Genomic DNA, 15535 nt, shown 5'->3' with positions numbered 1-15535 from the left:
CTTTTCAAGATCCGTACGCCAGCAACAGATATTTTACGCGCGTTTCCTAAGGTTCATGGAAAGTATGTTCGAGACATAAAAATGTTGATAAATGTTGTTTTAAGTTTCTTTTTTCGGTTTAAAAGCATGGACAAACACTTTCCCTCGGTTTTGGTAGACAGAGCATGCCCTGGGGAGAGGGAAAAACCGCTTTTCATTCTGTGTGTGTTGGGTTGTTGTTTAATGCCCCACTTTCACTACGACCACGAATATCCCGAATCACCCCGAATCGGAAATTCGAAATTCGTGATGATTCGGCCAATAATGCAAACCTTCGTGGAGAATCAGTAGAAGGTACGAAGCAGTTACGACAAACGTACGACGGAGTTACGAAAACTCGTGGCTAAAAATATGGAGAATGCCAGGAATGGGTTAAGAAACATGTACGAATTACAAGATTCATGTACGGATCATGCACGAATTGTAAGAATCACCTACGACTAAGTTACGAACATGCCGAATGCATGTACGGAGACAGGACGGTCGCAGATACGACCAATACGACATATTTACGAGTAGTTTGCGAAAATCGGTACTTTTCCTGACACTTCAGCATGTTCTTGGGCCCCGAAAGTCTAAAAAGCCACCGTTCGTGTTGTTCTTACTTAATTCTTACATGATTCGTACTTGACTCGGGACATTCGTGGCTGTTTCGGGATGTTTTCTGGTTGAGGACAAGAAATTGTGGGAGCCACGAATCGCTAAGAATAGCCAAGAATAGCCAAGAATGCAAAAGAATCGATTACGAAGCGGTTACGGAACATAAGAATTAACTACGAATGGATTACGATACAGCCACGAAATTGTAATTCTGGGACCCTTCCACGAAAGTTTTTGACAAACAAAAACTTACTTGCCGATTCAACGAATTCCCGCGAACTGTACGAATGTTTGGGAATCAAATAAGATTCATTTAAGAACTTCAAGAAACGATTGAGATTTATCTACAAACATGAAAAATTTCATAATCGGGGTGATTCGGGATATTCCTGGTCGTAGTGAATAGCTCGGCAATATTCCTGCTATATGATAGAAGTGTGTAAATATTCCAGTCTGGACCAGACAATCCAGTGATTAACATTATGAGCAATGATCTACGCCAAGTCACCGGTGATCAACAGTAACTGGTGATCAAGTTACCGGTGATCAACTGTAACCGGTGATCAAGTCACCGATGATCAACAGTAACCAGTGATCAAGTCACCGATGATCAACAGTAACCGGTGATCAAGTCACCGATGGTCAACAGTAACCGGTGATCAAGTCACCGATGATCAACAGTAACCGGTGATCAAGTCACCGATGATCAAGTCACCGATGATCAACAGTAACCGGTGATCAAGTCACTGATGATCAACAGTAACCGGTGATCAAGTCACCGATGCTCAACAGTAACCGGCGATCAAGTCATCGATGATCAACAGTAACCGGTGATCAAGTCACCGATGATCAAGTCACCGATGGTCAACAGTAACCGGTGATCAAGTCACTGATGATCAACAGTAACCGGTGATCAAGTCACCGACGATCAAGTCACCGATGGTCAACAGTAACCGGCGATCAAGTCACTGATGATCAACAGTAACCGGTGATCAAGTCACCGATGATCAAGTCACCGATGGTCAACAGTAACCGGTGATCAAGTCACTGATGATCAAGTCACCGATGATCAACAGTAACCGGTGATCAAGTCACTGATGATCAAGTCACTGATGATCAACAGTAACCGGTGATCAAGTCACCGATGATCAAGTCACCGATGGTCAACAGTAACCGGTGATCAAGTCACCGATGATCAACAGTAACCGGTGATCAAGTCACCGATGATCAAGTCACCGATGATCAACAGTAACCGGTGATCAAGTCACTGATGATCAACAGTAACCGGTGATCAAGTCACCGATGCTCAACAGTAACCCGTGATCAAGTCACCGATGATCAACAGTAACCGGTGATCAAGTCACTGATGATCAACAGTAACCGGTGATCAAGTCACCGATGATCAACAGTAACCGGTGATCAAGTCACCGATGGTCAACAGTAACCGGTGATCAAGTCACCGATGGTCAACAGTAACCGGTGATCAAGTCACTGATGATCAACAGTAACCGGTGATCAAGTCACCGATGGTCAACAGTAACCGGTGATCAAGTCACTGATGATCAACAGTAACCGGTGATCAAGTCACCGATGGTCAACAGTAACCGGTGATCAAGTCACTGATGATCAACAGTAACCGGTGATCAAGTCACCGATGGTCAACAGTAACCGGTGATCAAGTCACCGATGGTCAACAGTAACCGGTGATCAAGTCACTGATGATCAGCCACGTCCCCGTGCTTGACTACCCGATCCATCAAGTTCCATTTGACGACCAGCATAAGTTGCAGGTATCAATTCTAACCCGGAATTCCCACCGGTGTCCCTATTCTGACATCATTTAATATGTGTCTCACTCCGCCAGATCTAACAACACGAGTTGCACCACACACACCAAGAACCAAGCACACATGATGTATATGGCCAAGGGTGGAAGACGTTCCCCAGCTCTAGCTACGTGTATGACCACGGGAACAATACGTTCCTAGCTCCACCCACGTATATGACCAAGGGGGCAAGACGTTCCCCAGCTCTAGCTACGTGTATGACCAAGGGGACAAGACGTTCCTAGCTCCACCTACGTGTATGACCAAGGGGACAAGACGTTCGCTAGCCCCAGCTCTACGTGTATGACCAAGGGGACAAGACGTTCCCTAGCCCCAGCTCTACGTGTATGACCAAGGGGACAAGACGTTCGCTAGCCCCAGTCTACGTGTATGACCAAGGGGACAAGACGTTCCTAGCTCCACCTACGTGTATGACCAAGGGGACAAGACGTTCCCTAGCCCCAGCTCTACGTGCATGACCAAGGGGACAAGACGTTCCTAGCTCCACCCACGTATATGACAAGGGGACAAGACGTTCCCTAGCGCCACCCACGTATATGACAAGGGGACAAGACGTTCCCTAGCTCCACCCACGTATATGACCAAGGGGGCAAGATGTTCCTAGCTCCACCCACGTATATGACCAAGGGGACAAGACGTTCCCTAGCTCCACCCACGTATATGACCAAGGGGGCAAGACGTTCCTAGCTCCACCCACGTGTATGACCAAGGGGACAAGACGTTCCTAGCTCCACCTACGTATATGACCAAGGGGACAAGACGTTCCCCATCCCCTACCATGTATATGACCAAGGGGGCGAGACGTTCCCTAGCTCCACCCACGTATATGACCAAGGGGGCGAGGCGCTCCCTAGTTCACCCACACTAAGTCCCCGTGGTGTCCAGACCCCCTTGACACAGTTCCTGTGGTGTCCGACTCAGTTCCTGTGGTGTCCAGACCCCCTCGACACAGTTCCTGTGGTGTCCGACTCAGTTCCTGTGGTGTCCAGACCCCCTCGACTCAGTCCCAATAGTGTGTCAGAACCCCCTCGACTCACCGCCCAAACATGCACCGAACGCCAGAGCCAGCATCAGGGGAAGTAACTGCAGGTTGAGTTCCCGGTCCTCACTCAGCTGCTGCAACACCGGCACCTAGCAACAGCATGACGTCATTACTGACCAAGAGAGATTATCGCAGAACACACAATCGCGCGTGCGCACGCACGCACACACACACACACACACACACAAAAGCACAAACTCCCACATGCTCTGAGAAACGTACCTTGGGGACTGTGCCAATCTCATTTCAGATATCTTCTGATTCTATATCTAATGTTTTTTTAAATAACAAATTTGTTAAATTTGTTCAGCATTATCAATAAATGTAAATGTTGTTGCTGAAGAATAAGCAAGTCAGCAGTATCCCATGTGAAATTCGCGTAATCCATACTGTACCAAGACAACCAGTGGTTGATAGCACGAACAACGATCAACGCCAGGTCAGTCAAGTTACCACCCGATCCTCACCTATCCAGCTCTTACGTCACGGGGGTGCTGGGGACAAACACTGTCACACCAACCCGAGGAAGAGACAGGTACCGACATACTGCCGAGTGGGTGTAAAACAACAAACAACTGTCCGGAATCCTTATCAGGAGACACACGCGGTATACTGAGGACCTGTAGTATCCCAGAACCCCTTATCCCTTAAGGACGTCGTTCTCAGTCCCCAGGTAACAGAGAGGATCCATCGACACTTCTATCATCTGAATGTAAACGTTGCAACTGACCATGGCGGTGGTGTAGGGGATGTTGTCGATGAAGCTGGAAGCAAGTGCAGACACCCAGATGATGATGACAATGGCAGCCAGCAGTCGGGACTCCTCCCCGACCGACTTGATGACGTCGCTGATGGCTGTGCCGATTGTGGTTATAAGACCCAGTTCTGCTAAAGCCTGGGTGACAATACAGACAACACGTAAACAGACATGTAAACACAGACACAACATGTTAACACAGAGCGGGCATATACTCTGTCACCCATTCGAGGAGTGAGAATATATCCGGGCGGACTCTCACATGACGCTATGACAGGGTCAATACAGGATTCTCTACACGTTAGCTGCTAACACGTTTTAGAATTTTTCCAAAATGGCTTCCAGTGCAGCCATTTGTTTCTAGAACATCAGAAACATGGGATCATCATAGTAAACCTTGTCAGACGGGTTTTAAAAGATGGGAAAATATCATTGCCAGATTCAAAGACAACGTGACTCTAACTACCTCCATGAGCGTGAAGAGCGCGGCGAAGAAAAGCAGAGTTGACCACTCCACCTTGTGCAGGATGGACTCCATGTCGGAGATATCAGCCAGAACAAGCAGCCACAACGCCCCGAAGATCGCAATCCAACCTAAACAACATGTACCGCATATACTGTAATACACGTTCATAGCTGTCAAGTTCATTTACCAAAAAAATAGAATTTGTTTCAGAAATTTCTTGCAAAAATAACTTTGCGCCAGGTATTACAAGAGGAATCTATTTTGCTGGATGTCCTGAAAATAATTCTGCGACAAAACAGATGTCTTGAAGAAAACAATATATTTTGTCTGAAACTCAATTGCCAGTCTCATGTCTAATGTCGTATGTCCCCAGACAATACAGACAAAACACACGAGATTCCACGGGATCTCACCCAGGCCCACGTGCATGGTGGAGATGAATGAATGGAGAAACAGAAGCAGCATGACGGCGAACAGCACACACCCGCTCTTGATGAGGAGGGGGAAGTTGGTGATCCGGTACTGAAACAAGGCAGATGACAGTTATGGGTAAAAATTTCCAATTTACAGGTTTCCATATAATTATTTACAAAATAATCTCAATACTTTTCATCTGTAATGAAACAAGGCAGATCACAGTTATGGGTAAAACGTTCCAATATTGGGGTTTCTATATAATTATTTAAAAAATAACCTCAATACTTTTCATCAGTACTGAACAAGCAGATGACGTCACTAGGGACTGGTGAGAAAGTAATACTTCGAGTTGAAAGTTTCTTTATACATATCCCAAAACAAGTGTACTTTCTTATAGAAAATTAAAGCATGGTATTTATTTATGCATAAACACTGCATTATATTCTGGCATTACAGTTCACCAAGCAAGAAATACCTTCTTCTTTAAATCATGGAACGTCGACAGGAAATCTTGTTCTTCGTCTTTCCTGAAACAAAACATGCAAGTGCCATATAGAGAGTCTAGTTTACAGCAGAAAGCAAATAAACACAACTGATATTTCATATCGTTGACTACATTGATCGAAGGGACTAACACTATTCTGCAGGGAGATTGCCAGGGATTTTTGTAAGATAGGTTTTCTTATTTCATTGATATTTTATTCCAGGTATACATCAACATATAAAATCACGCTGTACAAAGGAATAATAGTAAGACTAAGTTCATGTCTATTAAGTATAACAGATGATAGAGACAATATGTCACAAAAATAGTTACAAAATACGTAGACTTTGTAAGTATCTTCTAAAAAGGAGTCAATGGATGTATACAATGGTCATATTCTTTAGTAGCAACAGAAGAAGCGTAAGATTTACCTTTGTGTAACTTTAACAGAAAGTAAGGTTGTAATTGGAATAGAAATAGACATAAAGACCAGAATTTAATGAACGTGGCGTTTTTACAAGTAAAAAAACATTTGAATTTATGAACGTCATATGCATTAATAATTTCCTTTTGTAACAAATCTAAGATTATCTGTAAACGTTCTTATTTTAAAAATATTATATTTGATAACTGTTATTAGAAGATTGAGAACGTCATTCCCTTTTTTAGGAATATCCAAACAATACTTCTTTATTGTTATTTACAATATGTATTCTAGTTTAGATTGTTTAGATTACACAAATTAGATTGGTGTAATCTGTTCTTAACCATTTCATATCGATTCTCCAAAATGGCGAGGTGGGGTAGCCTTGTTGTTAAAGCGTTCGTCCCGGGTTCGATTCCCGACATGGGTACAATGTGTGAAGCCCATTTCTGGTGTCCCCCGCTGTGATATTGCTGGAATATTGCTAAAAGCGGCGTAAAACCATACTCACTTACTCACTCTAATCTTCCTTTATAATCATTGGCAATACTGTTTTAAGTCCTTTTGCTATTGTTGTAGAGCCAAGTTAAAACGAGACGTTCAGAAAAGATATTGGTCTCCAGTTTGCCCGTTTTAGGTATGCATGTAATAATACCCTGCTTTTGAGAAACTGACAATTGTCCTTTTTGATAGTCATGATTTTAGGATCGTAGCAGAAACTGTTGAATATCATTCCAGTGACAGGTGATGTCTGAGTCCCACCTCCGTTTGTGGAGAGTTCTGTTGAGCGTGGTTTCCAGCTCGGCCGTCTTCTGCTGTATGAGAGCCTTCACTATACTCTCCTCCCTCGTCAGCATCCCCACCCGGAACGCCGTCTTCCGCCACAGCTCGATCTCACGCCGCAGTTCTACGCAATTTAAACAAACAAAGAGAGTTAAATAATGAACTCTTTAAACAAGTAAATATCTACTACTTGGTGAAACATATAAGCACGAGTGAGGTGCTGAAAACCCAGGGATTTTAATAATGGCGACTTCGAATTCACGATCATCGGATCCTCGTAAGACGATGAGACGCCCCAGATCATCGTGAAATTCGAAAAAAACCTTTAATATTGTAACATTTAAACACGATACAGGACAAAGACTGTTATAACTGTAATAATTAAACATAATATACAATAATGATTGTTAAAATTGTAACAGTTATAGACAACATGTAACAAAGATTGTTTAGAAAGCTTAATACAAGATTGAAACCATTCACACAACAGATTACACAAGTGTAACAATTTAACATATTATATTACATAGCAGTTTGTCATGACAAGTGATACCTATGACTTCTGGCGGTTCCTGGTTTTTGAGGTTCTCGATGTTGCGGTAGTATACGCGGAGAAGGCCGTAGCCGCCAACGGAGACGAAAACGATGCCGAGAGCGGCGTGGACCGTGAACACTGAGAACGTGATACCCTGAAACACATGGAGATAAGGGGAAACCAGCGTCCACACAATACTTCACACAGAGATGAGGGGAAATCAGCGTCCGTATAAAACTACACACGGAGATAAGGGGAAACCAGCGTCCGTACAATACTACACCCGGAGATACGGGGAAATCAGCGTCCGTACAATACTACAAACGGAGATAAGGGGAAACCAGCGTCCGTAAAATACTACACACGGAGATGAGGGGAAATCAGCGTCCGTACAGTACTACACACGGAGATAAGGGGAAACCAGCGTCCGTACAGTACTACACACGAAGGTGAGGGGAAACCAGCGTCCGTACAATACTTCACACGGAGATGAGGGGAAACCAGCGTCCGTACAAAACTACACACGAAGATGAGGGGAAACCAGCGTCCGTACAAAACTACACACGAAGGTGAGGGGAAACCAGCGTCCGTACAGTACTACACACGGAGATGAGGGGAAACCAGCGTCCGTACAGTACTACACACGGAGATGAGGGGAAACCAGCGTCCGTACAATACTACACACGAAGATGAGGGGAAACTAGCGTCCGTACAGTACTACACACGAAGATGAGGGGAAACCAGCGTCCGTACAAAACTACACACGGAGATGAGGGGAAACTAGCGTCCGTACAGTACTACACACGGAGATGAGGGGAAACCAGCGTCCGTACAGTACTACACACGGAGATAAGGGGAAACCAGCGTCCGTACAGTACTACACACGGAGATGAGGGGAAACCAGCGTCCGTACAAAACTACACACGGAGATGAGGGGAAACTAGCGTCCGTACAGTACTACACACGGAGATGAGGGGAAACCAGCGTCCGTACAATACTTCACACCGAGATGAGGGGAAACTAGCGTCCGTACAATACTTCACATGGAGATGAGGGAAAACCAGCATCCGTACAATACTACACACGAAGATGAGGGAAAACCAGCGTCCGTACAATACTTCACACCGAGATGAGGGGAAACTAGCGTCCGTACAATACTTCACATGGAGATGAGGGAAAACCAGCATCCGTACAATACTACACACGAAGATGAGGGGAAACCAGCGTCAGTACAATACTTCACATGGAGATGAGGGGAAACCAGCGTCCGTACAGTACTACACACGAAGATGAGGGGAAACCAGCGTCCGTACAGTACTTCACACGGAGTTGAGGGGAAACCAGCGTCCGTACAATACTACACACGGATATGAGGGGAAACCAGCGTCCGTACAGTACTACACACGAAGATGAGGGGAAACCAGCGTCCGTACAATACTTCACACGAAGATGAGTGGAAACGAGCGTCCGTACAATACTACACACGAAGATGAGGGGAAACGAGCGTCCGTACAATACTTCACATGGATATGAGGGGAAACCAGCGTCCGTACAATACTACACACGGATATGAGGGGAAACCAGCGTCCGTACAGTACTACACACGAAGATGAGGGGAAACCAGCGTCCGTACAATACTTCACACGAAGATGAGTGGAAACGAGCGTCCGTACAATACTACACACGAAGATGAGGGGAAACGAGCGTCCGTACAATACTTCACATGGATATGAGGGGAAACCAGCGTCCGTACAATACTACACACGAGGATAATGGGAAACCAGCGTCCGTACAATACTTCATACGGAGATGAGGGGAAACCAGCGTACGTACAGTACTACATACGGAGATGAGGGGAAACGAGCGTCCGTACAATACTTCACACGGAGATGAGGGGAAACCAGCGTACGTACAGTACTACATACGGAGATGAGGGGAAACGAGCGTCCGTAAAGTACTTCACACGAAGATGAGGGGAAACCAGCGTCCGTACAATACTTCACACCGAGATGAAGGGAAACCAGCGTCCGTAATGTACTTCACACGAAGATGAGGGGAACCAGCGTCCGTACAGTACTACACACGGAGATGAGGGGAAACCAGCGTCCGTACAGTACTACACATGGAGATGAGGGGAAACCAGCGTCCGTACAGTACTACACACGGAGATGAGGGGAAACCAGCGTCCGTACAGTACTTCACACGGAGATGAGGGGAAACCAGCGTCCGTACAATACTTCACATGGAGATGAGGGGAAACCAGCGTCCGCACAATACTTCACACGGATATGAGGGGAAACGAGCATCAATACGATGCTTCACACGAAGATGAGGGGAAACCAGCGTCCGTACAGTACTTCACGTGAAGATGAGGGGAAACGAGCGTCCGTACAATACTTCACAAGGATGTTGGGGCCGGGGGTACCCTGAAACACATGTCTGTAACACACTGTCTGAAACACATGTCTGTAACACACTGTCTGAAATACATGTCTGTAACACACTGTCTGTAACACACTGTCTGAAACACATGTCTGTAACACACTGTCTGAAACACATGTCTGTAACACACTGTCTGAAACACATGTCTGTAACACACTGTCTGAAATACATGTCTGTAACACACTGTCTGTAACACACTGTCTGAAACACATGTCTGTAACACACTGGTGTCAGGCTCGTTGTAGTGCCCGGGATCATTCTAGGCGATATATGCAGGTTCAAGTTACCTGGCTCGCTGTAGCGCCCACGATGATGACGTTAGGGGGATCGCCTATCGCCGTCGCCGTTCCGCCGATGTTAGAGAACAATACCTCCGCCATGAGAATCTGCTTCGGGTCAAGGTTGAGAACCTCGCACAGCCTGAAACACAGAGGATACACAGACGTATAACACATGTGTGTGAAAACAGGGGTTTTAATACCTCGTCTTTATTTCTACATTTTGCAATTCAGTGATCCGACTGATCGATTGATATGACTTCATTGTTGAGAACAATATGATATGACGTCATCCATTGTTTATGGCTTCACAGAGTGATATCATTTCAGTTTCCATGTCAGCTTGCAAGAATATTACCTTATGATGACAGGTGTGACAATATTACCTGAAGATGACAGGTGTGACAATATTACCTGAATATGACAGGTGTGACAATATTACCTGAAGATGACAGGTGTGACAATATTACCTGATGATGACAGGTGTGACAATATGACCTTATGATGACAGGTGTGACAATATTACCTGATGGTGACGGGTGTGACAATATTACCTGATGGTGACGGGTGTGGCAATATGACCTGATGATGACAGGTGTGACAATATTACCTTATGATGACAGGTGTGACAATATGACCTGATGATGACAGGTGTGACAATATTACCTGATGGTGACGGGTGTGACAATATTACCTGATGATGACAGGTCTGACAATATTACCTTATGATGACAGGTGTGACAATATGACCTGAAGATGACAGGTGTGACAATATTACCTGAAGATGACAGGTGTGACAATATTACCTGATGATGACAGGTGTGACAATATTACCTGATGATGACAGGTCTGACAATATTACCTGAAGATGACAGGTGTGACAATATTACCTGAAGTTGACAGGTGTGACAATATTACCTGAAGATGACAGGTCTGACAATATTACCTGATGATGACAGGTGTGGCAATATGACCTTATGATGACAGGTGTGACAATATTACCTGATGATGACAGGTGTGACAATATGACCTTATGATGGCAGGTGTGACAATATTACCTGATGGTGACGGGTGTGACAATATTACCTGATGGTGACGGGTGTGACAATATTACCTGATGGTGACGGGTGCAAGAAGCAGGATAGTGGTGACGTTGTCGAGGAAGGCGGAGACGACCCCACTGAAGATGCACAGCAGAGTGATGAGCGGCCAGATCTTCCCCTTGGCCAACTCGTAGGCCTGTAACATGGACGCAGTACAGTACTGTGGAGGCCTTTCAGACCATGTGATGTGGTTGGATGTGCGATAGAGGGAGGGAAAGTGTTTGGTAATACTCATGATTTACTTAAGATTTTACGCAGCTTCCAGCTATATATGTCAACGTCTTCACACTGTAATTGAAGGGGCGACTCAGCTCTGACTGGTACAACATATATTGTTTTTGTGTCCCACCATGAACGTGTGCCATTGACTCTCTCTCTCTCTCTCTCCCTCTCTCCCTCTCTCTCTCCCTCTCTCTCTCCCTCTCCCTCTCTCTCTCTCTCTCTCTCTCTCTCTCTCTCTCTCTCTCTCTCTCTCTCTCTCTCTCTCTCTCTCTCTCTCTCACGGGTGGCCCAGTCGTCTAAGGCGCCGCGATTCGCTGTGCTGTGGGCTTTCCTCCCACATTATAAACACACATATGTATAACTCACACTCACTATCTCACTCGCCCACCCCAAACAACTCACTCACTCACTCACCTTGAGCGCCGAGTAGTCGAAGAACCCGGTGTCGGAGAAGATGGCGACGAGGATCATCATGCCGAACAGGAGGGAGAGAGTCTCCATGTCGATCCAGCTCACAATCGTCTCCATCGTGGGGCGCTGAATAAATGCAACCCTCATTATCACACCTACTGGTCATTGTCCATAACACAGGTGGTCATAGTAGCGACAGTAGCTGTAATTCCTATAGTAATTTACATCCGGATTGGAACATTTTCACACGACTTCTGAGCTTTGATGAAAATTTGTCTGTTTGTCTTCATGAGTTATTAGGAAAACTTATTTTTTAGGTTGTAAAGATATATAAACATACCACTCAATCAAGAGAATTTTCGGTCTAGAAATATGTCCTTCTGTCCAGATATGTATCATTTGATCAAGAAATGTGTCAATTAAACAATATATCACTTTATCTGGACATATTCGATCAACTCGTACTTCATTGAGTGCCGCCAGGACCGCCACGGCCGCCAGGGAGCCCAGCAGGGCTGCCAGAGTTCTGTGGACCAGCTGAAATACAGGGACGGACGAAATTAACCTCCCTTATATAACACCAACATTATCTCCTGATAGGGGACAGTCGTGGTTGACAGTCATGGGCCTATTAGTCTATAGAAAACTAATTCACGTAGTATTTACACAGTACTAATTCACGTAGTATTTACACAGTACTAATTCTAGTAGTATTTACACAGTACTTATTCACGTAGTATTTACACAGTACTTATTCAAGTAGTATTTACACAGTACTAATTCACGTAGTATTTACACAGTACTAATTCACGTAGTATTTACACAGTACTAATTCACGTAGTATTTACACAGTACTAATTCACGTAGTATTTACACAGTCCTAATTCACGTAGTATTTACACAGTACTAATTCACGTAGTATTTACACAGTACTAATTCACGTAGTATTTACACAGTACTAATTCACGTAGTATTTACACAGTACTAATTCACGTAGTATTTACACAGTCCTAATTCACGTAGTATTTACACAGTCCTAATTCACGTAGTATTTACACAGTACTAATTCACGTAGTATTTACACAGTACTAATTCATGTAGTATTTACACAGTACTAAACTGCCGGGCAAAGAAAGTATACACCTTTTTTATGGAGGCAAAAATGAAACAAACAAGAAATAGTTGGTCGTTGGTGATGTATTTGATACGGGTGTCACAGTTGGGTTTTGGACCTTAAGTTCACAGTCTCCCCGCGACTGTTTTCAGCCTAGTATCGTTTTCATAACGTTTATAATTGTGTGGTAAAATCCAAATTTCAAGTATATACTTTCTTTTGCCAGGCTTTTCACATAGCATTATTTCCTTTATTCGGCAGGTTGCAACATTTCTCATTTCCATAGTATTTAACTAGTTTATTTCAGTACTATATATCACTCAATCAATTGTTAACCATTCACATAGTTTAATTCAGTACTAACATAGTATTCATATAGTTTAATTCAGTACCAACTGACATAGTATTCTTATAGTTTAATTCAGTTCCAACTAACATAGTATTCATATAGTTCTACTCAGTAGTAACTAACATAGTATTCATATAGTTCTACTCAGTAGTAACTAACATAGTATCATATAGTTCTACTCAGTAGTAACTAACATAGTATTCATATAGTTCTACTCAGTAGTAACTACCATAGTATCATATAGTTCTACTCAGTAGTAACTAACATAGTATTCATATAGTTCTACTCAGTAGTAACTAACATAGTATTCATATAGTTCTACTCAGTAGTAACTAACATAGTATTCATATAGTTCTACTCAGTAGTAACTACCATGGTATTCATATAGTTCTACTCAGTAGTAACTAACATAGTATTCATATAGTTCTACTCAGTAGTAACTACCATAGTATTCATATAGTTCTACTCAGTAGTAACTAACATAGTATTCATATAGTTCTACTCAGTAGTAACTACCATAGTATCATATAGTTCTACTCAGTAGTAACTAACATAGTATCATATAGTTCTACTCAGTAGTAACTACCATAGTATCATATAGTTCTACTCAGTAGTAACTAACATAGTATTCATATAGTTCTACTCAGTAGTAACTAACATAGTATCATATAGTTCTACTCAGTAGTAACTACCATGGTATTCATATAGTTCTACTCAGTAGTAACTAACATAGTATTCATATAGTTCTACTCAGTAGTAACTAACATAGTATTCATATAGTTCTACTCAGTAGTAACTACCATAGTATTCATATAGTTCTACTCAGTAGTAACTAACATAGTATTCATATAGTTCTACTCAGTAGTAACTAACATAGTATCATATAGTTCTACTCAGTAGTAACTAACATAGTATTCATATAGTTCTACTCAGTAGTAACTACCATAGTATTCATATAGTTCTACTCAGTAGTAACTAACATAGTATCATATAGTTCTACTCAGTAGTAACTAACATAGTATTCATATAGTTCTACTCAGTAGTAACTACCATGGTATTCATATAGTTCTACTCAGTAGTAACTAACATAGTATTCATATAGTTCTACTCAGTAGTAACTACCATAGTATTCATATAGTTCTACTCAGTAGTAACTAACATAGTATTCATATAGTTCTACTCAGTAGTAACTACCATAGTATCATATAGTTCTACTCAGTAGTAACTAACATAGTATCATATAGTTCTACTCAGTAGTAACTACCATAGTATCATATAGTTCTACTCAGTAGTAACTAACATAGTATTCATATAGTTCTACTCAGTAGTAACTAACATAGTATCATATAGTTCTACTCAGTAGTAACTACCATGGTATTCATATAGTTCTACTCAGTAGTAACTAACATAGTATTCATATAGTTCTACTCAGTAGTAACTAACATAGTATTCATATAGTTCTACTCAGTAGTAACTACCATAGTATTCATATAGTTCTACTCAGTAGTAACTAACATAGTATTCATATAGTTCTACTCAGTAGTAACTAACATAGTATCATATAGTTCTACTCAGTAGTAACTAACATAGTATTCATATAGTTCTACTCAGTAGTAACTACCATAGTATTCATATAGTTCTACTCAGTAGTAACTAACATAGTATCATATAGTTCTACTCAGTAGTAACTACCATAGTATCATATAGTTCTACTCAGTAGTAACTATCATAGTATTCATATAGTTCTACTCAGTAGTAACTAACATAGTATTCATATAGTTCTACTCAGTAGTAACTAACATAGTATTCATATAGTTCTACTCAGTAGTAACTAACATAGTATCATATAGTTCTACTCAGTAGTAACTACCATAGTATCATATAGTTCTACTCAGTAGTAACTATCATAGTATTCATATAGTTCTACTCAGTAGTAACTAACATAGTATTCATATAGTTCTACTCAGTAGTAACTACCATAGTATCATATAGTTCTACTCAGTAGTAACTAACATAGTATTCATATAGTTCTACTCAGTAGTAACTAACATAGTATTCATATAGTTCTACTCAGTAGTAACTAACATAGTATTCATATAGTTCTACTCAGTAGTAACTAACATAGTATTCATATAGTTCTACTCAGTAGTAACTAACATAGTATTCATATAGTTCTACTCAGTAGTAACTAACATAGTATTCATATAGTTCTACTCAGTAGT

The 15535-nt window shown here is 42.3% G+C and overlaps 1 protein-coding gene across 2 annotated transcripts in view; it reads right to left on the bottom strand.

The window, feature by feature from the left end:
• The window catches only part of LOC139450046 (P protein-like), a 39976-nt gene that overhangs the window by 3420 nt on the left and 21021 nt on the right, over window positions 1-15535 (bottom strand). For both annotated transcript variants that reach the window (XM_071231680.1, XM_071231681.1), the window contains 11 exons: window positions 12316-12387; window positions 11854-11976; window positions 11229-11353; window positions 10124-10256; window positions 7413-7548; window positions 6839-6983; window positions 5644-5695; window positions 5165-5273; window positions 4752-4879; window positions 4259-4423; window positions 3524-3617 (listed from right to left, as the gene is read on the bottom strand). In XM_071231680.1, the coding sequence (XP_071087781.1) occupies window positions 3524-3617; window positions 4259-4423; window positions 4752-4879; window positions 5165-5273; window positions 5644-5695; window positions 6839-6983; window positions 7413-7548; window positions 10124-10256; window positions 11229-11353; window positions 11854-11976; window positions 12316-12387 (1282 nt within the window). The remainder of the gene's footprint in view (window positions 1-3523; window positions 3618-4258; window positions 4424-4751; window positions 4880-5164; window positions 5274-5643; window positions 5696-6838; window positions 6984-7412; window positions 7549-10123; window positions 10257-11228; window positions 11354-11853; window positions 11977-12315; window positions 12388-15535) is intronic.

Source organism: Haliotis cracherodii, unplaced genomic scaffold (assembly GCF_022045235.1).
Source record: "Haliotis cracherodii isolate W230 unplaced genomic scaffold, xgHalCrac1.p SCAF_8, whole genome shotgun sequence".
NCBI classification, from domain to species: domain Eukaryota; kingdom Metazoa; phylum Mollusca; class Gastropoda; order Lepetellida; family Haliotidae; genus Haliotis; species Haliotis cracherodii.
The sequence above is the reverse complement of the archived record's forward strand: the minus strand, read 5'-3'. Positions and strand labels throughout refer to the sequence as shown.